General features: G+C 50.7%; 1 protein-coding gene across 1 annotated transcript in view; it reads right to left on the bottom strand.

The window, feature by feature from the left end:
• RYR2 (ryanodine receptor 2) overlaps positions 1 to 25,627 on the bottom strand; it is a 472,766-nt gene extending 447,139 nt beyond the window's left edge. The window contains exon 1 of the mRNA XM_081124070.1: positions 25,564 to 25,627. Within this exon, the coding sequence (XP_080980196.1) occupies positions 25,564 to 25,611 (48 nt within the window). The 5' untranslated portion in view covers positions 25,612 to 25,627. The remainder of the gene's footprint in view (positions 1 to 25,563) is intronic.
• Between the last annotated feature and the right edge of the window lie 254 nt (positions 25,628 to 25,881).

Here is a 25,881-nt window from a genome sequence, read left to right as displayed (position 1 = left end):
ACACAGGTATATCAAAAACATACCCTCCTCTGTTTTTACCCACCCCCTGTTGACTCTGCTCGTCTCCCATATTCCCGTCTTCAGAGCCAAGAACCCTGGCAGAGCCATGCATTCTGCCTCCAGGGCGCCTTTGGTTCAGCAACACTCTGGCTCAGGCGACTACTGAACACAGGTCTGGAAGTCAAAGGGCGAGGGTGGGGGGTCAGAGGAAGGCAGAATGGGAGCCCAGGCCTGGGGTGGTTTAGGATTTGAAGAACGTGCCTTAGAAGAGCAGTCCCTAGGGTGCCTATATTTTCAAGTCCACATCACTGGGGACTTGGGAAGGGTGCCCTCTTCAAAATGAACTATTTCCTATAGGAGCCATGTCCACCATTCAGGGCACAAGAGCAAGCTCCCTAAACGCAGAAACCACCTACCTGAGGATGAAGCTCAGACAACAGCAGCTGCCAGTTGCTTTTCCAGTTGCTCACAGAGCCCCCACACCAGTTAACGGGGGGAGGGGGTTGATCTCAGATGTCCCTCCATTCGCCAACCTACATTTTAACTTCAATATCTATTAATATCTTCCTCCACAACAGCAGTACTCCTTCACCAACCAGAACTCTTAATCTATAGAAATATCATGTGAATGTGAATACTTTTTCCAAAATTAAATGTGTAAGATCAACCACAAGCGCCTAATCCTTGTTTAACCAGTGATTCTAGCGCAGTAATGCACATGTGGCAATGCTCCCAAGTCAACCCCCTGCAATGGCGACACCCCGGCTCTTGAACCTTTAAGTTCCATCACCAACCTTCCTTCTTAAAACTGAACCTTCCTCTCCTAAATGCCTGGCAGGTAAAAAGTTGTCTCTGTGAGCTTTCTGCAACTGAAAATTTTACACTCTTAAAAGTCAAATCACAGATCACACATGCCTGGGAGATCAGAGAGCACAGTCAGTCATTTATACCCAAGGGTACATGAAGCCCCAACCCTTCTGAGCAGACTGCACTGAATGGGTCTATCACAGTGTCCCACTTCTATACCCAACTGTGTCAGCTCCCAACCACTGCTGCAAAAATTACACAGAGTAGCTTAACACAACACAAATTTACTATCTTACAGTTCTGGAGGCCAGGCATCTAAAATGGGTTTCAGGGCCAACTTCCTTCTCGTGGCTCAGAGAGAGCTTGTCAGCTCCTGGCCTCTTCCTCCATCTGCAAAGCCAGCACAGTAGCACCTTCCAGTCTCTCTCTGGCCTCTGCCTCTATGGTCACATCCTCTGTAACTCTGGCCTCCTGCCTACCTCTAATGAGGAACCTTGTAACTACATTGGATCCACCGAAATAATCCAGAATAATCTTCCCATCTCAAGATCCTCAACTTCATACACATCTGCAAAGTCCTCATAAGGGAACATTCACAGCTTCTTAGGTTAGGACATGAATACGGGGGAGGGGATATTCTTCTACCACACCATCCTAATGAACTCATCCCTGCAGGCTACCTGATTAACAGTAACCTTCGGAAGTACCAGGGATTAGAAACTCAGCATTGTGGTCTCACCAACAGAAGTTCTGTTTGCCTCGCACACTCCAACACCAGGTGGGGATAGCTAAGGAATATGAATTATTTTCCAGATTTCTTAATAAGATATCATGCAATTATCATTTGCTAAAACTAGTGTGTATTTCACTGTCTTTAAGGGATCTGGTCATAAAATGTGAGGTCATGCATAAACTTGAGTGGCTTATTTCTTTAAAGTCACATGGTTTTGGGTTACTTCTTACTAATTCACTGCCTCTTAGTGACCAATCTGAACTAGTACTACACTGAAAAAAATTATTTGCAATAATAAATGTATTCAAAAGAAATGAAACAGTATTTGGAAAAATGGGCATTCTTTTTACACCACTATCTTATTTGAAAATACTCCCAAAATCCGATTAAAGAAATGGAGAGAAAAGGCTCCGCTTATCCTCACACATGCCTACCAAGGTGGTAGCTTCCTTCGTTTATATCTGAGAAGAACCAGTCTGAGCTCCACTATGGAGCAAAGTCCCCCATCTGGACTGGGGTAAGCTGGAGGCAGGTGGCATGGACAGTGAGCAGAGGCCAGAGAGGTCTGGATCCTCGAGGGTCAGACCTGGCAGGAAGAAAGGGCAGATGCTGGAGAAGCCTCACCGTGAGTTCTTCATCGGAGGACGCGCGGTCAGCTTTGTGGGAACCATACAGGTTTGCTTTGCTATCTGCAAGCAGAAACGGCATTTCCTGTTCTAATGGAAACTCAGTCAGGCAGGGGTCACCCTGGCCTTGTCAATGACACGAACGCCTCGCTGCAGTTCCACAGATGCTACGCTCAGAACACGGCCCGCTTGCTCTGTTCGCAGGACATCACGGACAATCTTCCGCTCAGCACACGAAGCTTAATCTAAACACGTCTCCATACCATGGGAGACACCACCTACCACAGACACGAGGCCGGAAAGCGTCAACTCAGTAGGCAGAAAACTTACCTTAGCCCTTGAATATTCTCTACAACAACACAGAACTAATGCACCCTGGCCAGGTGGCTCAGCTGCTTGGAGTCCCATACACCTAAAGGCTGCGGGCTCGATCCCCAGTCAGGGCACGTACAGGATGCTTCTCTCCCACATCAGTGTTTCTCTCTCTCTCTCTCTCTCTCTCTCTAAAATCAACGAGCATGGCTGGACCGGCATAGCTCAGCGGTTGAGTACTGACCTAGGATGCAGGAGATCGCACTTTGATTCCTGGTCAGGGCACATGCCTGGGTTGCAGGCTCAGCCCCCGGTAAGGGGCGTTGTTTCGAATAGAGAATTTCTGAGCAGGAAACCACATACAGCTGACTGGAGACCCCGTGTCTGTATTAAGGCTCATTTTAAAACCACAGCCCAGGAGGAGGAATATGGGAAGAGAAACCCAGGATGGCCCGATGTGGAGAGACATCAAGCTGCGAACATCTCAGCTGGAGAAGGTGGTGAGATCCAGCAGGTCCACTGTGCCCTTGGCTTCTGACAAAATGCGCGAACACCGCCTTCTGCCTGGGGCATCCCTCTGGGTGGTCCTGGCGCACCCGGTCTTAGGAGTCAATCTCCACCCGCAAATGGTTCTTGGAGAGTGAACCCTTCCTCATGACACTTCTCCCAGGTGCAGCCCCACTTGAACAAGAAATTGTACTGGTTTTGTCCTGACTTTGCTGGACTGTAAAATCAGGTGATTCATCCCAGGTAGGCAACCAGGTGAGCAAAAGGCAGCAGCAAGGAAAACGCAACGGGTGGAACAGCGGGAGCCTGGGCCTGAAGCCGGGAACAGCCGCGTGACGGGGCTGCTGCACCCTCGGCAAAACCACGCCCGGGAATGAAGACGGGCTGGTGGCCCGGGTGCTGCAGGAGTCGGCGCTCCCGTGGGAGCGGCCCTCGGTCCCCACAGGGGCGAGTGGGGCTGTCACAGCGGCGCCCTGAATGCACCCTCTGCAGCCGGAATGGGGACACGTGTGCACACGAGCCTGGCGCTGTGACGTGAGCGCGGCGGTGCCTCCACACGCGTGCTCACGCCCTCCTGGCGCAGCGCCGCCCTACCCTCCCATCGTTAACAACGCCGTCTAACCAAAAAGCATCACTGCACTGTTTCAGCCGCACTGGCTGCAGCAGCTGGAAAGTGAGGCCCTACAGCTGCACACACGGCGCGCACAACACGGCCCGACCTCTCCTCCCACCGCCCTGCGCAGGGACCAGCGACGCCAGAGGAAATGGCTGGGCTGGGCAGGCCCGGCTGCACTCGCTCACCAGCGCGCCTACACCCCGTCTGGCGCTCAGCACCCTCCTTTCTTTCCCACCAAGATACCTGGTAGCAGACAAGGATGGGGGAAAGGTGAATTCAGAACACGGGAGAGTCAAAGAAAAGCTTGGTCGCTAAGACAAAAAGTTGTGGGAACTGTGTCCCCCCAAATTTGCATGTTGAAGCCCTAACTCCCGGTGCCTCAGAATGTGGCTGTAGGTGGAGACAGAATCTTTAAAGAGGTAAAGGGAGATCGTGAGGGTGGGCCCTGGTCAAACGGGACTGGGGTCCTTACAAGAGGCGATCAGGACACAGACACGCCCAGGGAAGAGCATGAGCGGGCACAGGGAGGAGACAGCCACCTGCAGGCCCAGCAGAGAGGCCTGTGGGCAAATCAAGCCTCCCGACGCCCTGATCTTGGACGTCCAGCCTCTGAACTGCTGTCTAAGCCGCCCCGTCTGTGGAGCTTTGTTCTGGCAGGAACAGGGCGCGCCTGGGACGAAAATGTGCGGAGCTGCCTCTTCCTCCCCTTCTGCACAGCCGTCTCCCCGGGCCTCTCTCCTCAGGTCCTGGGACCAAGAGCCTCATACTGTCCCCAAATGAACTGAAGTAATGGGCATGTCAGCCCAAGGCTCTCGGCCCTTGATCACACACCCACACAATCACTGTCCCAAAACTACAGCCGCTGTGCACCCCACAGCTTCGGTCTGCATCTCCCCACTGCTTCCCTCCTGCCCCTGCAGCTTCAGGGACAGCAGAGAGAAAATCAACATTTATTGCGCACGTTAAAATTTTTATCTAATGGGGTAGATTTTATTTTAGGCAACAGGGAAGAGACTCGGAGAGGTTAAAGCAGCTTTTCCAACAGCGGAACCAGGACTTGAACCCAGATATTTCTGAATCCAAAGCCCTTCGTTTTTCCCACCAGCCAGTTTCCTTCCTGCAGCTGAGGTGGCCCAGTGTTCCATGAAATAGTTCTATTAGGGAAAAGCCACTATCAAGACCATTCTAATGTCCCTAGAGATCACTTTAAATTGGTATTAATTAGATGCTGTCTACTATGTAAGCCTGTAGAGAAACTAAAATTTCATTCAAATTTTACAAATCATGCTAAAAATGAACATAAATGACAATAACACCCTTGAATGGTTTTTACTGAAAGATAATGAAATGCCTCCTTTAAAATATGGAATGAGTGTGAAAGGCACCGTGGGCTCTGTGGGTTCCTGTCATTATTCAGCACCTTGGGGTGCAGCTCTGGCGACAAGGGCATCCCGGCTCTCAGGGCCACGGTCCAGGAGACCAGCCCTGCCCACCCGCAGCTCCTTCCCGCACCTGCCTGGGAGCAGCAGGGAAATCAGCAGTCACAGTGGCCTTATAATGAGCCCCAATCAGCTCATAATTTAATTTTCTTTCCTGAGAGCTCAAATGGGAGGCGCAGGAAATGCCTGCCTGGAGGCCAAGCCCAGTCCCTGGGCAGTAACCCTGGGAGCCACACCAGGGAACTCGGGCCCCCAGGATGCCCCACCCACGTGCACCTGCTACCGCTGCTCACTCTGCCCACGAAGAACATCACGGGCAGCCCTGAGCTCACGAAGAGCTGGACTCACCTGCTCGTCCTGCTGCCGGCAGGAACTACGCACCCCAGTTAAGACGCGGGGCTTTCTGCAAGAGCCAGTGTCCCCACAAGCCCTAAGCCCTCGGGTTCTCCGCGTTCACAGCTCTGTGCTTACACAGCCTAACAGCGCTCCTGCTGCTTTTGAAATCAGAGGGGACATTAGAATCCAGGAAAATAAGAGCAGCGTGGACGAAAGCAGAGAAGCCAGCTCCACACGAATGAATGACTTGGGACAAGCAGAGGGAAGTCACAATGGGCATCGGGTGACACTGAAGCCAGGTGCTGGGGTAGAGCCCGGCCACGGTGAGCTGGGGGCTGTGGTGAGGGCCTCGAAAAGACTAGACAGGTGAGGGAGGACTGAGGCCCACACGCTGGGCATCACGCGTGGGCAGTGGGCAGGCGTGTAACCACCACTGTTTGAGCCAAGCTGCCTGACGTGGCTCGTCACCTATGCCCACTGGGCACTGAGATGCGCCAGCCTGCACGGAGGTGCACTGTAAGAAGAGCACAGGCAGGATTTGGGGCCTACGTGGACCAAAGTCCCACACCCACTAAGGAAGTTCCAGGGGGCTGATGCGAGGAAGGCCTGCGAGAGCCACTGGGAAACCCGCAGGCGCTGTGGTGTGGTGGGCCTGCCACGGTGGGAGCAGGGAGTAAAGCAACCACGGCTGGAGCTGACATTCTGCAGGGAATAGAAGAGGCCAGTGAAGGGACATTTTATTTGGTTGTTTATGAAAGGGAAGAATCCATGAGTGTTTGTAAGCAGCAAACCAGCTCCACTTTTTCCCCAGCAAGACACAAGCACACTGCTTCCCAAATTCCCCCTCTTGTCCCCAGGAGCCATCTGGGAACAGCTCACACACTGCACAGCGGGGGAGGCGGGGAGTGGAAGGGGAGGTGGAGAGTGGAAGGGGAGGCATCTGGGACCTAATAAGAAGGGAGCTCATGCCTTCTGTGTTTGGGGTTCGTTTTTTATCCTGGATAAGATGGCAGAGAGCCAGGTTGAAAGTGCCAACGGAGGGCTACCTTCTGGCCTAGGGACTGCCTAGATGGGCACATCTGGGTCCTGGGACTCTCATGACTTGTCCTCTGGCTGCTGGCTCGGCACCGCCACTGTGTGAACATGAGCCCATCAGGAGCATGTACCTAAATGCCACAGGGCATCCAGGCTGCTCTGTCCTTCAATTCCTCAGGCCACAAATAAATCAATTTTGAAAAGTGTAACTGCTGAAGAGATCAGTAACTTCTGAGGAGACTCACGGCAAAAATGAGCACCTTCTGCAGGCTTGAGACAGGGTTAGGCTGTCATTACGGACAGGCTGCAAGGCATTGTAAGTGTTCACAAAAAAGTAAAATACACAAATAGTTACAGAAGGTGAGTCATCCAGCAAATTGTTTAAACAGCCAGTCTTCATTTCATAATCAACTACATATTATTCAAGCTTTTGTGATTTCTCTAGTATTTTATAAGAACAGCAAGGAAACTTCAAGAATTAACGTCATGGCCTTGCTGGTGCGGATCAGTGGTTAGAGCATTGGCCTGTGGACCAAAGGGTCTCGCGTTTGACTCCCAGTGAAGAGCACAAACCTGGGTTGCAGGTTCAACCCCTGACCCCAGTTGGGGCCATGCGGGAGGCCACCAATCGATGTGTCTCTCTCACATCGATAACTCTCCCCCCCCCCCTTCACTCTATCTAAAAAAATCAATAGAAAATATACTCACAGGTTAGGATTAACAAAAAACAAAGTGACAACAGCAAACACAACAGTCATCAGTATGAATGCCCATCTTGAACCATAAGTATATAGGTCATTTAATAGAGTTGCATCTTACTGGTCACATTGCATAAGGTTGCATCTGATTGGTTAATTCTTGGTACTAGAAATTCTTATATACAAGTATAGATACCTGACTTTTTTTAAAATTATTTTGGAGCAAAAAGGGTAGGTGATCAGTATATTTTTGCAAATCAATCAAAACTATACCTTTTTTTTTTTTTATTAGATTAGCAAAAAATATAGTATATTTTTTTGGTGTCCCATAGAATTTTAGTGGTTTATGTGTGCCATGAGATGAAAAAGGTTGCACTAAAGTTTAGTGTAAACATAACTGTTATATGTACTAGGAAACCAAAGCATTTATGTGACTTGCTATATTGCAATATTTGCTTTACTGTGGAATCTCCCAGGTGTACCTGTAGATTGGTTCACCAGCTGACTGGACAAAGCAAAAGACATCTGTGAACTGGTAGAAATATCGGAAGAAAATATCCAAATTGAAGTACATAGAGAAAACAAAGTAAAAACACAGAACAGAATATAAAATGACAGCGTGAGAGGGAGCAGACTACATATAATTGGCGTCCCTGAAAGAGGGAAGAGGGTGGATGAGGCAGGAGAATGTTAAAGAAATACAGGCCAAGGACTTTCCAAAACAAATGAGAAACATCCAGCCACAAATTCAAGATACTTTTCAAATCCCAAACAGGACTGAAAATGTCACCTAAAATAATATAAATAAATACAGCTTACAGCTGACCTTTCCAGTGGAAACAATGGAAGCCGTAAGTGCTGAAGGAATAAACCACCACTGCCAATCTTCTAGCAGACAAGGAGAAACACAGATGTTTGCAAACAAAACTGAGAATTTATCGCTAGTAGACCCATGACAAAGGAAATCCTAAGGAAGTTCTTCAGGCCGCAGAAAAATGACCCCACATGTCAGCATGGTAATGCAGAAGGCAGGCAAGAAAGGTGCTAAATGGTTTAATAAACAGGTAAATCTAAATGAATACTGACTGTTAATAGTGCAATAATGATGTCCTGTGGAGTTTAAATATAGAGAGAATTAAAATGCATGACCACAATAGCACAAAAGCAGGAGGCAGTGAGTGTTATGAGGTCCCTGCATTGTCTAATAAAATATAAAAGTACAATACATGGTATAATCTCGAGTAAACACTAAAAGAGTGGTAGAACATATAACACAAGTTAATAGAGGTTTGCTCATAAATCTTAATCGATTAACCTAAAAAAGACCAACAATTTTAAAAAGAGGTACAAAGAACTAATGAAACAAAAACTAAGATTTTTAAGCTGCATGTGCACCGGGTAAGACTCCTAATACCAAACAGAGTTCAGGGGCTTAGAACAACAATAACCAAACCTCTCAGCAAATGACAGCAAACATCATACTTGAGGAAATTCCTTAAGTCCTCCCTGAAATTGAAGGAAAGGATCCAAGATCTGCTATCATGTCTGGTAGTCCGCATTTACTGAAGTCCTGGCCAACACAACAAGGCAAGAATGAGAAATGAAAACTAGAAAGCAAAAAATAAAAGTTATTATGCATAAAGACATGATTGCGTATGCAGAAAATCTAAAAGAATCTTCACCCCTAGCCGGTTTGGCTCAGTGGTTAGAGCGTCCACCCACAGACTGAAGGGTCCCAGGTTCAATTCCCACCAAGAGCACTTACTTTGGTTGCAAGCTCCATCCCTGGCCCCTATCCGGGCATGTGTGGGAGGCAACCAATCGATGTGTCTCTCTCACGTATCTCTCTCTCTCTCTCTCTCTCTCTCTCTCTCTCTCCCCCTTCCACTTTTCTCTGAAAAGCAATAGAAAATAAAAGAATATTCGGAGAAACTACTCAAAGTAACAAGTGAACTCAGCAAGGTTCCTGAAAACAAGGTCAATATGTAAAGTTAAGTATATTTTATATTCTAGGAAACAATTTTAAGTGATATCATCAATAAATATCAAGTATCTAGGAATAAATGTGATCCATGAAAATGTACAAAACCTCTCATAAAAAACTAAGTGTAATTACTGAGGGAAATATAAATATAAATAGAAGAGTAACTCGTGTTCACAGACTGGGAGACAATATTGAAATATGCCCATTCTTCCCACATTGATCTACAGGTTCAATGCCATCTCATTAAAACCTCCAACATTTTACTTTGTTGAAATTTACAAGCTAATTCCAAAGTTTAAACTGAAATGAAAGGAGCCAAAAATGGCAAAAAAATTTTTTTGAATTATTAAAGCAAAGTTAGGGGACTAACACCAACATACAACAAGCAAATATAAAACTAGAGTGGTGTAAAAGTTATAGGATTGGAGCAGAAAGACAAAGACACCAACGAAATAAAACAGAGTCCAGAGCAGATGCCCACGCTTGCGGTCACCTGATTAACTCGAAGGTGCCACAGCAACACATGGGCAAAGTGGGCTTTCAATGACTGAGGCTGGGCCAGCTGGACACTGACAGGGGAGCAGGAGGCACTGATTCCTACCTCAAACTATAAACATCAAAGTCAATTCTAGATGGATCATAGACCTAAATGTCAAAGTTAAAATAATAAAAGCTCTAGAAGATAACAGGGGGAATAGATAGCTTCATGGCCTTTGGGTAGGCAGCAATTTCTCAAACATCACAGTACAAAAAGCACAAACCATGATGGAAAAGTCTGAGAAACTGAAATTCATTAAAATGAAAAACTGCTGTATAACAACCACAAAACGCAAGTAAAAGAGTAAAAAAGCAAAGTGTTAGAGAAGATATCTGCAATAGACATAGCTGACAAAGGCTGGTATGTAGAATATACTAAACTTTCAACAAATTCATAAGAAGATGACAACTTTGTTTTCAAAAGAGGCTAACACTCGAAAAGTTTCTTCACAAGGGTATATCCAGATGCCCATCAAAGGTAGGAAAAGGTAATCAACAGCACGAGTCATCAAGAAATGCAAATTAAAATCACAACAAAATACCCCACAGGAGCATTAATTGGTGTGACCACTTTGGAAAACTATTTAGAAAGCTAAGCATAAGTACACTCCACTCAGCAATCTCACCCAACAAAACGTACCAGTTCCTACATGCAGGCAATCGTTCAATATTTGAGAACACCAGCTTTATTCATAATATCAACTTTATTCATAATGGTAAAAACCGGAAACAACCCAAAGTCCATCAACACGACAGCTAAATAAATCGTGGTATGAAACAAGGCCAGTAATGAGCCACCGGTCGATACAACACCATGGGCACATCTCACAGACACAGCACTAAGCAAAAGAAACCAGGCACACAAGAGCTTACATTGTATTACTCCATTCACATAATGTGCAAAGACAGGCAGGACTAATTATTCTGTTGGAGTCAGAGTGGTGGTTACCTTAGGAAAGGCAGGTAACTCCCGGGACGTGACCAGTGCACACAACGTTGGGTACATGGATCAGAGTGGTAGTTACACAGGTGTGTTCATGCGGCAAAAATGCATCACGGTGTATACTTAAGATTTACATACTTTACTACGTATATGTTATATATGACACTTTGATTTTAAAAGCCTTTTTTAATTTACTTAAGAAAAATTTGACAGGAAAATAAATCTATGAAAGGCAAATAAATCAGTCTTAGGAAGAGATGCTTGTGGGCAAGGACTCTATCTTATATATTTCATGACATTCACAAAGTCGAGTAGAATGCTCTGCATATAACAGGTATTTAGAAATGCTAAGAACATCATAATAATATATATTTACATGTAATTTGTATTACAATGGACACAAATTCGAGAGCTCTTGGCCAGCATCTGCTTGTCCTCATTAATGTCCCTTAGACAAAATGGGAAATGGGAACTGGATGGTCATAGATGCTGCAGAACTGATCTGACACAGACCTAGGAGGAATCATAGGTTGGCCATCAGGTTCCAGCCTCAGCTCTTTCCTGTTTAGGAGATTTAATAGTGACTCTAAGGAAACTATTTTAAAATACAAATGAAGAAAGAAGCTTTCAGTTAAGCCCACACTTCGCACAAAGAGCTGACACGAGGAGATCATGAACACACCTGGCTGAATGTGGGCATGCCCACAGATAACAGGGTCCCATCTAGTACATTCGTAAGGTCACCATTCACTGAAAACATCAGCCTCATAGATGGTCAACCCAATATTCACAGCATTTCCAATGATCTGCAGCAACAACAAAGCCAATCATGTAGCTAAATGAAATGAAAACATACTGATTCAGTGCCCAAAGAGAGACAAAGCCTGTCTCCCGTAACTCACAGAGGTCTTTCTTCTCGCCACCTCACCCATGTGGAAACTGTTATGCTCTCAGTATTTCAGCTTATGGCATGAAGAATCTTATCAAAATACTTCAGCAATAATTTTCCTCTGCCCATAAAACCAGGCTAAATTTATGGAACCTTAAAAATGGGCTCCACTTATCCACACTGCTGGGCCCCTTCTTGGAGGCTGTTCTCTAAGTCATGCGCAGTTCTTGAGTCCTGAGGGTCTGATCTTCAGCAAAGACCTGCAGGTCCTTCTCCTTGATTTACTCAGCAGACTCTTCTGGTCAGACTTTAGATTCCGCCATCATTCGTGGTCGAGGGCGGAGCAGCAGCACTGTTAATGCTGGGATGTTAGCGCCCTGTACCCTCAGTCACCTGGGTATCTTGCATGTGCCTCCAGGACAGGCCCTGGGCTCCTGTCTGCCCACGTGCAGAAGGAACCGCAAGACCTCAGGACCCTGGTGTGAGCTGAGACCACCGGGCCATTCTCCGCTCACATTCAGGTCCCTGTGTTAGGCCTTTCCAGAGCAATATTTCTGTTTGTAATAACTTATGTCACGTTTCTTGTTCTGCCAAACATGTGAAAATGTCAAAATGTTCTGCAGAAATGTCCTTCGCGGGACAGAAACTAGAAAATGTTCTAACAGGAGACTAAGGCCGCTTCTCGTCACTCCCTCTATAATGAAGATGTTGGGCGGCTTTCCTCCCTCCCTCTAATCTGTGCTGGGTGTTGCCATCCCCCTCATCGCCTCTCTCTGGGCCAGCACCCATAATCAGGGGGAAATGGGGGAGCCCAGCCGTAGCAGGGAGAAGCCTCGGCTCATTTGGCCCAACCCTCTTCTCCCCCACACTGGATTCCCAAATCGGCCTTTACAATAGTGCAACAGCGATTCTCCTTCCTGAGAAAGCAGTGAGGACCCTTAAGTGTGGTTTGGTAAGTCTGAGTCTGGGCCCATTCTGAAATGTAATTCTCACACAAACTGTGAGGACCGCGTCAGGCCCAGCAAACACTGTCAGCCCAGGCACAGCAGGGCAAGACCAAGGACACAGGTGACAGACGGGTCTGAACACCGCACCTAGAACATTACTGGTTGTGGAAAGTTCTCAGAAGGTTGCGGAGTAAATTTGACTGACATTTGGCATCACATAGACCTACGTATAGGTTATGTCATCCACACACCGAAGGGACAGGGAGAGGTACTGGGTCTAATTTCACAGGGGTAAAAGGAGGTATACTTTTACTTAATTATGTATCTGATGCGTGTTTAAGCATGAGTTTGGCACATTTTGAGCATATCCTATAATAATCATCAACTCAGAAGCTGTTTCCTTTTAAGCAAGTGTTGTGGGCAGTGACTAGGGGCACTGAAGAGATTCATTCTTTCTTGTTAACTGCAGACATTCGCTGAAAGCTTTTTCTTCTGTATCACTGATGTTAAGTGTGAAATGAATTGGGATTTGCACACTTAAATACTATAGACAAGTAATGCTTAGATTCTGTAAAAAAAAAAAGCAGAACACTGCAAGCTATAAATTGTCAAGGCAGTTTAGCACCAATTACATAAAAAATGTAATTTGTAAGGAAACTAAAATATCTCAGAAAATGTACGTTGCTTAATTCACTTTAAAAATTACACAAATGTGTTTAGCCAGCTAAGCTATTGATCGTAGTGGGAGAACCAAAGGCAGTTGCTATCAGCAGAATCACTTTGTTTCCTAAGATATTTCAACGCATTCCACTGATCTGGCCAGTTGGGAAACTGTTCTAATATGTTCCTAGGCTGTCCGTTTGCTAAAAGTTATTCATAAACACCTCTGTAAACTCTGCGATCTTTTTGAGTCAGTAGCTATGAAAAAGAAGACCCAGTGGCACTGTGCAGCCCTGTCGTCCTGAGAGGCGCCTGCCTCTAGCCCAGCTGCCAACCCAATCACCAGCACCATGCGGCACCCGGCGGGACACGCTGGCTCGGCACCAGCAAAGTTTCACCGTGACTGCTTACCAAGAGGTCCCCAGCAGAAAGTGAGATTGTGCAAAACCAACCTAAAACCAAATGAAAATACCGTGTGCTCTCCAATTAAGTAAAGCAGTAATTAAATGTCTGCAAAGGGGCGGGATGGGTGGCTGTGTGCGCAGCTATGACAGCAGGTCCCGGGTGGGTGGCCCTGGCTGTACCCGTCACTCATCCCCCCCAGGTCTCACCCATCAGAGGAAACAGCAATGGAGAACTGTCTCCAACCCTGCTTCCCTCCAGCTCCCTGCCCCCTCGCTCCTGGCGCACACGGGGGTGGCCGCCGAATGGTCCACGTCTGCTTCCTGCCGCCCTCCCGCCTCCCGTCCCTGCGGCCTGACACCCACCGCCCCCCTGGCGGCCACGGCAGCGAGTCTCAGTTGCCCTCCTCTCAGCCTACAGAGCATGCCTCCTGCTCCGTGTCCACCACCGTCTCCATTTCCCGGCTTTGAGATCCCACCAGCGGCATCCAAGCCTGACTCCTTAGGCCCATCCTCTTGCCGAAACACTAGATCCACCTTCCAGTTTCCACCCTGACTAGCTTCCTATCTGCCTAAAAAAGCCCCACAGACCAGAGGCCCAAACAACAAAAAAGGGTTGTTGTGCAGCCTGGAGGTGAGGCGTCCGAGACCAAGGTGTCCGCAGGGTCCGCTGCCCTGAGCTGAGGGACAGCCTGCTGCGGGCGGGCCTCCCGCCTGGACCTGGTGGCTTAGGTGCCCCTGGGCCTGCAGCTGCTGCTACGCTGTCTGCACCCGGCGCGTCCCGGGTCTTCACGCCTGCCATCCGCCCTCCGTACTTGTCTGAGTCCATATTTGCCCTTTTTTACAAGGACGCCGGTCATACTGGACTGGGGCCCACCTAATGACCTGTTGTAACCTGACTGCCTCTGGAAAGACCTGGCCCCAAATAAGATCACGCTCTCAGGGCCCAGCGCGTCACTCTGGGGGCTGGGGGGCACGCGTCAGTCCAGGGCAAACTCAGCACCAGCATGTCCCAGAGCGGCGCCACCGCCTCCCCGAAAGCCTCCCTGTGGGCCGTTTCTTTGGTCCCCTAAGCTCAGCGGAGTCCTTTCCTCCTCCCGCCTGGTCGGGTACCCACCCCACGCGGGCTTCCTCCACGGCTCTCGTCAGCCCCCCCTTCACCCACGACGGCCACAAAGCTTAGGCCCACGGCCACTGTCGGCTAACCGGCGTCTGAGCTCCAGTCTCTTCCACCTCTTTTTATTCCAATTCATCTTATAAACTGCTGCCCATTCATCTCCCAGCAGACGGCTCCGACCCATTTCTCTCCCGAGGGGGGGGGGAGAAAGAAATCACTTCAAAGGCCTTCTTACCTTATGCGGTAAGTGTAAGTCCTGGCCCCTGGTGGCCTCAAGGCTCCCAACCCTTCCAGGGGCACCACAGCCCACAACCCACACAGTCTCTTTTCAGACATGGCCCCACCTGTCTCCTGGCTGTGTCGGTCAAGGTCCTGCCAAGAAAAGAGACAGTGCCCTCAGGGGTCTCAGGGCAGGCAGGGAGGGCGACAGGTCCAACAGAGAGGGAGAGACACCCAGTGACCAGCAGCGGTGGATGCAGTCACCAGCCTTCTATCGGAGGCAACCCGGGGAGGACCGTGTCCCCAGCGCCCAGCAGGAACAGCACTGCCCTGGACACAGAGCTGGGCAAGAAGGGTGGAAAACGCAGCAGGGATGGAAACAGACCGGCACTCGGCCTCTGCTCACCCGCCCGGTCCACCTGACCCTGTCCGCGGGCCCTGCTCACCCAGCTCACCAAAACTGACCTGCCTTTAAAGGGCACATTTAGTGATACAAAAGACATGTTTTCAAAAAGGTAAAAACATGACTCCTAAGTATGAAAGGAACATGTCTAAGAGTGTATTGAATTCATAATCAATGTAAGAACCATATGAGGTTACAGCAGGTTCGAAGGGAACCCCAGAGAACATACGAATACATGAGACCATCAGGAAAGCTGACGCGAGGCTCAGAACTGCTCAAGTCCCCAACTGCCTCCGCCTCACACACCTTTGTTTTCTACGCTCTGGCATCACTGCCACTGTTTCTCTACAACTTACACTAAAATAGCTCAGAGACAGAGACAACCCAAGTGAGCAGCTGAGGGAGACAAGGCACCTACAGTTCCTTTTTTATTGGCCAAATTCTCGGTCTTTCATGACTTCTCCTGACTGTGGGAAGGACGGGAGGGAAGAAAGGCATTGGCATCAGAGAGCCCATAAGCTCACCCACATCACTTACTCAGAGACCGAGTCACTTCAGCTCGCTGCCACCCGGATCCCCGGTCTGTGTAAGAGCGGTAACTGCCATATGGGCGACTCGTATTGTCCCAGGAACCAAGTGAACTTGTATGTTATATGTCAATTGCATCTCAAATAAGTAGATGCACAAATACATACTAAAGCAGTCCCATGGGGGAAAACACAAGATGGGGCACTGGAGCGGGCAGGGTGGGACCACAGTTCTCTCCTCCCCTCCTCGGGCGTGTGCCCCCTGTGACTTCGGCCGGCCGGTCCCGCAGGCCTTCCCCGGTGATGCTGCTCTTTGTGGGGCAGCAGGCCTCTACGCTCCATGACAACCCTCCATCCTCAGAAGGCCACCCCTCGACTGACACAGAGGGACAGCAGCAGGACTGATCCTTCCAGCGTCTCTGGCAGCCATCAGTCAGCAACGGTTCACGTCAGCCTTTCACTTGATGTGAGTCAAGACGTGTCCTGACGTCTCACTGAACCTACACACAGAGCTTGTAAGCGGGTCGTAATTCCCAACAGCGGGGACGCTCCTTGAAGCCAAATCACGTCAGGCGCTTCCAGGACCACAGGGGACGGAGGGGACGTTTGAAGATAATGAGGAGAAAGGTAACAGGGCATCGAGGACGAAGTCCAGTGAGAGCGAGTGTGTTTCTGCTGAATTTTTCAAGAGCCCCTCACCCTTCAACACCTGGTCCCTGTCTGACGAGAGAGACGTGTGTTCCACACCGTAGCTCATGCTGTGTGTCTGAAGAACAATTCTTTAAGACACTGTCTTGAGACACTTTGAAATGTATTGTCACCCCTTAGCCTATTCCACCAAATGTCCATTGTCCCCAAAATAAAATGAATCCAATTTTTGAAATCTGTACGGGCAGAATTTGGGGGCATTTTCAGGCTTACGTGGCATTTTACTGCAACTTCGATTCCTGACACACGGGTTGTTCTGCGCCTGGGGGCTGCTTTCGTGTTATTTTCACAACTCACACAAAAATCTACTCTACTTTCACAGCCGCTGCTCCACCTCACAGAGGTACACCCCAGAGCCATCACAGCCACGGTCCTTATCCCCTCGCCTCCTGTCCGTCTGGGGTGACATGGAGCACAGTCCCCAGAGGACATGAGCTCCCACTGCTTTGGCACCTACGCTCTGCAGGACTGTCCTCTACCTCTGAGCCCCTCCCCTGTACCTGGTGTGAGGCTATGAACAAACAAGTACCCAACTCGGGCATCCTGGATTAAGATAACCTAGGAAAGTGTGCAGACAACTGCCCTAGTCTGTGTTTATTATCTAAATATTGTCCCACAGTCAGTTCAACTCAGTTCTGCGAGGGCCTGTCCCGTGGTCCACACCCTAAGAGGCACCAAATTCACACTCAACATTAACAAGTGTGTTCCCACCTTCCCACACACAGAAGCTGGCATCAAGCTTTCCTCCTGCTTCAGAACACACTGACCTCGAGGGGGTTGTCATCTTCCAGAGCCACCTCCCGGTCTGAAACCCCAGCTCCTTGCCTGGTCTGGTCCGAAACCCCAGCTCCCCACCGGTTGGGTCCAAAACCCCAGGTTCCCCACCTGGTGCAAAACCCCAGCTTCCCTCCTGGTCCAAAAACCCAGGGTCCTCCCCAGTCCAAATCCCCAGCTCCCTGCCTGGTCTGTTCCGAAACCCCTGCTCCCCACTGGTCGGGTCCAAAACCCCAGCTTCCCTCGTGGTCCGAATCCCTGGCTCCCAGCCTGGTCCGACCACAGCTCCCCCCCGGCCTCTGCACACACGGGCTTCTGGGCGTCACCTCCAGGGTCTTCCGAGGGTCCCCTGAGCAAACACATGTGGATGACTCAGCACAGACATTCTGGTCAGTACCTGTAAGTGAACCTACAAGAACCAAAGTCACCAACAGGTAGGCAGGTAACTGTGGAAACTGCTCTGGCTGCTGAGCCACTGGAGGTTTCCCTCAGGGTGGCCACTGTACTTCAGACAGGAGGACGTCTGTCAGCTCTGCCTGCTCAAAGGTGCCCCACGTGTGCCCCAGGCAACCTCAAAGACACGTGGACACAGTTCCCGGTCAGGCTTTGTCTCTGGCCTTGTCCCTTCAAAATGGCTTTTCTCACAGCAGCTTGCCCATGAGCCCCGGCATCTACTCCGTTCAAAAACAAAACAAAATACCCAAAGTACTAGAAGCAGCAAGAGAGACCACATTTCACTCCATAAAGCTCCGCAGTGGCGGGTTCGGGCCTCACACGGTTCTGATCACACCGTGTTGCTAAGCCAGAGCTGGAAGGGCACAGCCACTGGCCAACACGGAGCCTCTGGAGGGAAGAGCCATGCAGGGGTCCAAACACACATGAGCTCAGGACGCTGTGTCCAGAGGCAGGAGAGGAGTCAAACCAGAGGCGGTGAGAGCTGGCAGTAAGGGGCCCAGGGCTATGGATCTGTGCTGGGCCTGCTCTGCAGGGAGGAACGGGCTGGGGAAAGCTCTTGTCACTGCTCTGCTCCCAGAGCTGGAAGGAGTCGCTGCTAAGTCTTTTCAAGCTCTAGTATTCCAGGATCCCAGATTTAGTGGCACAGATACGCTCACAAAGGCAGGAGAGACAGAATAGGAAGTGGGACAGAATGTTTTGGGATAACCCGACTTGGAGTAGAGAGAGTAAAAAGAACCCAAAAAAGCAGGATCAGAAATGTACAAAAATAACTTGGACTATGCCCTGTCTCCAAAGCCCAACAGAGGAACTTCCCAGAGGAAGGCGAGGTTAGCAGAGTTGAGGATCTAAGGAAGAGAAGTGAGCAGGAGCATTCAGATCCAGACGAGAAGGATCCTGGCGACACCCAGTGCATGGCTTTAACAGGGAAGAGAAGCTACGTTAACGACTTCAAGGAGAGATGGAGACTGGCAGTGGGTGGAGGCCACATCTGGAGCAGGTGAGCAGCTAAATCCACCAAGAAAATTTGAAGGTAGGAGACATTAGCATGCTCCACGGTCCACCAGAAGGGACAAGTGGAGAGGGAGGCAGAGAAGGCATGGAACCCGAGCGAGATGCCATCCTGGACCTGGGAGCAGGTCCTGAGGTCCGGGACACACAGGGGATTGCAACTTGGGAAAGGAGGAAAGAAGCCTCCTTATCAGTGGCTGAAGGTCAAAAGGACAGATCTGGACAATGAGCCCTGTGAAGGTGGAGATAAGGTAGGATGGGACAGGTGGGCTTAAACCCACTTGGTGAGGGAGAACAGTGTGCTGCAGACGACCTTCTGGACAAAGTTTCAGAGATTCTCACGCACTTTGATTACTCTATGTTGCTGTTATGAACTGAATGTCTACACCCCCCCCTAAAATTCATATGCTTAAACCCTAACACCCAATGGGACAATGTGAGGAGGTGGGGAATTTAGAGATAATTAGATCATGAGGATGGGGCCCTCACTAAGGGGATTAGCGCCCTTATTCAGAGAAACAAAGGAGAAATGATTTCTCTCTTGCCATCATCACACATGGGATCTGCCAGCACCTTGATCTAGGACACCCCCAACTTTCAGAAATGTGAGAAATACATGTTTGTTTTTACAGCCGCCCAATCTAGGGTACTCTGTTAGAGCAGCCTGAACTAACAAGGCAGACACTAACTAGTAGGTGACACTGGGCCAGATCAGTTCAGCTCTCGGAGCTTTAATTTCCTAATTTGTAAAATGGCAGGGGAGGAGGCGTTGGGAGTAGACTGAGGGACGTTTTCTGAAGGTCTCTTCCTGCCCTAATATCCTTGTGTTTATACCTGTGCTTTCTCTGTCTCATTGCTCCATGCCAGCCTCTAAATCTTTTCTTTGCAATTTTAATGGCAGCTCCCCTCTCTCTGCATTTTGGATGTTTCTTTAACACCTTGCATCATGCCGTGCACACAGAGGTGTGCAACAAATACTTCTCTGAATTAACAGCACCCCATGATGTCAGAGTTCCCGGAGACATGCATGCGCCTCACCATCCTCTGCAGAAGCACAGTCACCCAGCAGTCGTCATTGTCTCAGGTAACTCAGCTGATAAAAACGCTTACACCAAGCCACAGTGCAAGTAGGGTGGTCAAATAAACAGGTGCCCCAAGAGTTTCGGATCCTGCCTTCCCCCTTCCAGCCAATGTGGACACATCCTTCCAAGTTAAAAAAATAAGTCTGATGACACAAGTATAGGGGAGTTTCCATCAGGTCCTTGAAAACACGCCACAGGGCCTATCTCTCTGAAGGCCTCGCGCCCTCATTATCAAGGGAGTCAAGGGCCAAATTCCTGCTGCTCACCCAGAGTGTAATCTGTCCTCTGTGACATTCCCACATCCCATCTACTGAAAACCTGAAACATGCCTGAGCTGCTGATAAAGCAGCCTCTCCCTCCTGGGAAGGACATGAGCCGAAGGTCTGAGTGTCAGTCCTGGTTCTGACGCTGAGCACTGACGTGGCGCAATTAGGCTCCCGCGCCTCACCGACCAGGGCAGAATGTTCCGCCCCAATCTAGTCAGGGCTGCGCTCTGGCAGCTGCACTTGACGACTGTTCCAATTAGTTGCTGAATACTTTCTAAGGTGCTTCTCATCATTACCAAGCAAGACGTATAAGCATGAGAAGCAATGTGCTGTCAGACAGCTGACCCTGCAGAGGAGGGCAAGGAAAGCTGAAAAGCATTCTCAGAGCTGTGTCACGTCTCAGTCTACACAGACACACACTACAGAACAGCAACCCAGGACTGGCTCAGCTGGGCTTACACAGTGGAAGGCAAAGGACTGGAAAAGCCAACCACTGACCAGAGTCGCTTACATCAAGCTTTCCCTGAAGTCAAGGAATCCCTTCTATATGACTCAGGAAGACTGCTTGAGAAAAGGAGTGTAGCTAAAAATATCCATGCTTTTAAAGCACGGTACAGGCCATGGCCACACTGGTTCCAATTACAGGTCTGTTTGGATGTGACAGTAAATAAACCCATATGGTGGAGGGCAAGTGAAAGGGTTCCTCTAAGTATCCCAGCAACCCGGAGTCTACACGCACGTGCCTCAGTTTCTCTCGAAGGTAAACCCAGCAGCGTGTACCCATCCACTGGTGGGGAAGCCACTGACACGGAGATGATCTTTGGCACAACCGTGTGAGAAAAACATCGGCAAACCTGGAACTGCTTTCTGGGAAAGATTTGGGGCACAGGCTGAACTCCCCTTCTCCGGTGAGTTATAGCAGGGTATGTAGCTCATGGACACGGCCATTAAGAGGTCTCTGCTTCCCTTAACAATGGTTATGGGACACTGTCATCCTCTGAGTCTGCGGCAGGTGGCAGTGAGGGCCCAGTGCTGATAGAGGTAGGAGTAGGAGGGGTGGGGGAGCATGGACATCCGTGGCATTGGCTGGGGCATCACCAAGGGGCCTGGGCTCTGAAATGGCAATGCTAGCCAAGCACCTGCCAAAGCCACTGCCTGGGACAGGCAGATCAAGACAGGCCCTTCCCTGAGACACTGTCCCACCTGCCGCCCTTCTCTGATTGCCTTGGGTCCCCAGTGTTGACACCCATCAAGCAGACATAAGTGGCAATATTACAAAAATCAAAGCTGTGGGACACCAACCCAGCCAAGTTCTGGACCCTGCGTAACATCCTGGAGGCCGAGAAGGAAATGTGCAGAGAGCAGCGTGGCAGGCAGCACCCTGCAGCCTGGCCTCCTGAGAGCGCCCTCCAGGGGCCAGACATGAGGAGGAGCATCTGGAGAAGGTCTGCCTCCTCCTGGTCAACTGCAGGGCACCACCGATGTCTTCTGTGAGATGTACACCAAGATGAGCCTGGAGCTCAGCCGCAAGGTGTAGGCGAGCCCAGAGCTGGCACACTGGTATGAGCAGAAACAGGCCTGAATCACTGAGAGCCAAGCAGTGGGCCACCCCTGGCCTGCGTCCCCCCAGGGTGGCCCAGAGCCTGGAGAGGGTCTGCTGGGACAACACTGGTTCTTTAAAAGCCATTTTTGGGGCCTATCTCAATGGAGCAATAAATAACGATCCTACTTCTAAGTCCTTTGAGTTTCACAGCAGCGCAGACTGACTGGACCTTCCCTCAGTGGGTAAGAGTCAACACTGCGATAAATCAAGTCCTGGGAGTTTTGGTTTTTTCCCCCCACACAGTGCATGACTCTGGGGGAGCCCTGTCATATACCTCACTTTAAAAATAAACATGTGAGTCCTGGCTGGTGTGGCCCAGTGGTTAGAGCATTGGCCTGCGCACGGAACGGTCTTGGGTTCGATTCCCAGTCAAGGGCACATACCTGGCTTACAGGCTCCATGCCCAGCCTTGGTCAAGGAACGCGCAAGAGGCAACCAATCGATGTTCCTCCCTCCCTCCCTCTCTAAAAAATCAATGGAAAAAAATACCCTTGGGGGAAGATTAACAAAAATAAATAAATATTATTTTTTAAAAAGCATGTAGCCTTTTAAGGCTCCGGCGCAATGATGTTTGGGGTGTTTTAAGGACCACAAGGAGTTTGATTTGAACTTGTATAGGACCCTTACTGTGGGATATAAAAAAACAACAGCAGCAAACCGGTGCGTGCTCTCACGTGGTTGCCAGCCCAGCACACAGCACTGTCACCAGAGGCCCTGCTCTTTCTCCAGATAGTTCTTTCATAGCTAAAACAACCAGAAGCCTTCGATGACCATGACCAAGGGGACATTATGTTAAAGCTATCAGGCACAAATAACTGACCAGAGGTGACTGAATCTGCATTCTTCTGCATAACTATTTTCTTCAGGGGCAGCTTTTCCAACCTAGAAACTACCTACTGTGTGTGTCTCTTCAAGGGGAGACCATGAGCTCTCCAGATTCTGAGACCCAAGTAACACCGGGCTGCCTTAACTGTCCTTCCTGGTGCTAATAAGAGCTGTTTGTTTTTGTTTTGTTTTTCAGAGAAAGGAAGAGAGAGGGAGAGATAAAAAAACATCAATGATGAGAGAATCATTGATCGGCTGCCTCCTGCACGCCCCCCCACTGAGGATCGAACCCACAACCCAGGCATGTGTCCTGACCGGGAATCAAACCATGGCCTCCAGGTTCATGGGTTGATGCTCAACCCCTGAGCCACACTGGCCAGCAAGAGCGGCAGTTTTGAAAGGGATGGAGCGAGCAGGGGAAACCCAAATAGCTGAGGTGTGTGGAACCCAACAAGCAGCAATTAGTAATTTTCATGCAGAAACTAATTCTTTTTCCTTTTTTTTAAGTTTGTTTTTTTTCTTTTTAATCCTCACCAGAGACCCAAGGATATTTTTTCCATTGCTTTTCAGAGAGAGTGGAAGAGGGAGGGAGGGAGACATCAACTGGTTGCCTCCTGCACTCAGGGATCAAACTTGCAACCGAGGTACGTGCCTTTGGCCAGAATCGAACCCAGGACCCTTCAGTCTACAGACAGATGCCCTAACCACTGAGCCAACCTGGCTATGGCCAGAAAGTAATTCTTAGTAAATAAATCTCTATTTTGGTATAAAAAGATAAAAAACACTGACGGCCTCTTCTGGAAGGAGGAAAGCCTTATGTGGACAGAGGACGCCAAGGATGGCTGCTGAGCTGCAGCATTCAAATAAGACCCAAGATGGTACTTTAGAGGCTCTCATCAGAATGTATGAGGTGTCTGTTCACAATTACTGCCTCTTGGTTGTTTTTCTTTTTTTAAGCACAATAGCTCCACTCATAACCTATAACTATTTTAACTAATGTACAGGTTGGTGATACTCCCTGGATGATCTGCTTTAAAAAAAGAAATAACTCACATGGACAAGACTGCACGCAACAGAAATAAACGCTCCAGAAAAAGAATTTACTGTAGGAACTACATTCTCTCCCTTTATTAACTCCTTTAGCATTTCTGAACCATTAAGATCCTCGGGTTAAGAGATTCAGATGGGAGGGAGCAAGGGCAGGACAGAGGAGTTGCTAAAGGATTCGAGAATTTCCATAATAAATGTGTAAAATGTCGAGGAAAAGCGTGTTTCCTTTTGGAGGTTCATGCCACACCAACAAATCCTGGCTCCCCTGTGCTGCCTCCTTCAAGGTCATTTATCATCAGCACAACAACCTGCGGTGCTTTATCAGGAGCACAACCCCGGCCTGGGGCTGCCAGATCTCCACCCAGCACCTGCTTATCAGAGGTGTCCCTGCGGCCGACAGGCAGCTGTCAGGGGCACAGCCTGAACATGCCTTTATATGTGCAGAACCCGGTCAGCAAGTGCTCGACTTTGGGCCCACTAAGTATTCTGATAACACCACCTCCCTGCGCTCGGCTTAACACTGAGGCCTGCAGGAAGCCCTTGAGCGCATGGAGCCTTCCAAAATAGTCTAGCTACTTTTAACCCTATGGAGCTTGGGGGGGGATGAATTTTAAAATTACACGGTAACTAAGTATTTTGCCACCTGAACAAAAGATCTCGTAGTTTTGAGAAACATCCTCCCATGTGTCTTTTAACATTTTTTAAACCTTATGGACAGTTTTGCACTAAATAAAATACGATAAACTGTATTACCAGTAGGCTTAAAACCTCCGCGTGAGCACGGTGCTAGTGCACAGGGTCTTCCAGCTGGGTCTTGAGCCAGCAGCACCCCCAACAGCCCGTGAAAGGTGCCGAGGGGCAGCCACGGGGTGAGATGTTCCCAAAGGCCCCCCCAACACAAAAGCCAGCGCCCGAAATTCAGAACAGGAAAAGCGGCCACTTACGACGCTCTTGGACAAATGGGCTGTTTCCAGTTGCTTAGCACCCGAATCCATCAAGACTATTTTCACACCTAAAAGTTGCCGTATGGTTAACGTTTCAAAATTTAAGTATCGCTATGACTTTCTGTGGTTGCGACTATGACTGGGAGCTGATGCCTTCCTCCCCCGTTGAGGAAAGACGTGGCAGCAGAAGCTGCGACCCTGGGGGCTGGGCGCCCTGGGGGGCTCATCCTGCAGGAGGCTGCGCGCAGGGCGCCGCTAACTGGGTTACGCTCGGCCGGGAGCCGCGCCTCCGCCGCCGGAGACTCTGCGGCGAGCGCGGAGCGCGGGGGCCGCGCGCAGCCAGGAGGCGCTGGGGGAGGACGCGGGCCCGGCGCGGGCCGGCCATTCCCCGCGCCACCGTGTGCAAATTCCGGGCAGCCACCTGCCCTTGCGCGCACACGCGCTCACACGCGCGCACACGCGCTCACACGCGCGCACACGCGCTCACACGCGCTCACACTCACTCGGCTGCGCCCGGCTCCCGGCGGCGTTTAGGGAACGGCACGTCCGCGATGCCCCCGCCTCCGCGTGCACACTGGCTCCCGGCCCTTCCACATCCCGCAAGCGGGAACCGCACCGCGGTCACAGCACCACGGCCCAGCCGGGGACGCGGCGACCACGCGGGCGACCCCGTCCCCCTCCAGCCCCTGGACTCGGGAGACCTCGTCCCGCACCCCCTCCCGGGGGCCGCGGCACGCGCTGCGCCAAGAGGGCGAATCCCAGTGCGTGAGGGCGCGGGGCCAGCCCGAAAGCCGAGGCCCCTGCCCCCGCGCCCACGGCTGCTGGTCCCCCGCTGCCCATAAGGTCCCAGTCCGCTGCATGGTCCACCCAGACCGGCCCCCTCCCTCTCCGCGACGCCGGCCTCGGTGCCCGGGACCGAGCCCGTGCGCCCCCGCCCGCCCGGCTCCATGTCCCGCTGGACACAGGCGCGGACACGCAACCTGCGTCCCTCGCCTGGCGCGCACACCTGCACCGACCCGGGCGCCTCCCGCCCGCGCCCCCCGCCCGGGCCCCCGCCCAGACCCCGCGGGGCCGCCCGGCGCCCTCCCCGGGATGCGCGGGGCGCGCTTACAGTCCGCAGGAACTGGATCTCGTCCTCGCCGTCGCCCGCGTCGGCCATGGCTCCGCCGGCTGCCCCGCGCCCCTCGCGCCGCCCCCGCTGCCGCCGCCGCTGCCGCTGCGGCCGCCGCTGCCCAGAGCCGCGCGCAGGGCCGGGCGCCGGGGGCCGAGCGCGGGCGCCCTACGCGCCGCGGAGGCGGAGGGCGGGCGGGGCCTCCTGCGCTGTGCGGAGGGAGACGCCGGGACCCGCGCTCGGCGCACCCGCAGCGGCGAATGCTCGGCGGGCGCCTGGGCCGGAGAGTGCGCCCAACCGGAGGCGGGCTGGCGCGCG

This window comes from Miniopterus schreibersii (assembly GCF_964146895.1).
Source record: "Miniopterus schreibersii genome assembly, chromosome: 21".
NCBI classification, from domain to species: Eukaryota; Metazoa; Chordata; class Mammalia; order Chiroptera; family Miniopteridae; genus Miniopterus; species Miniopterus schreibersii.
Note: the sequence above shows the minus strand (reverse complement) of the source record. Positions and strands in the feature narration are given on the sequence as shown.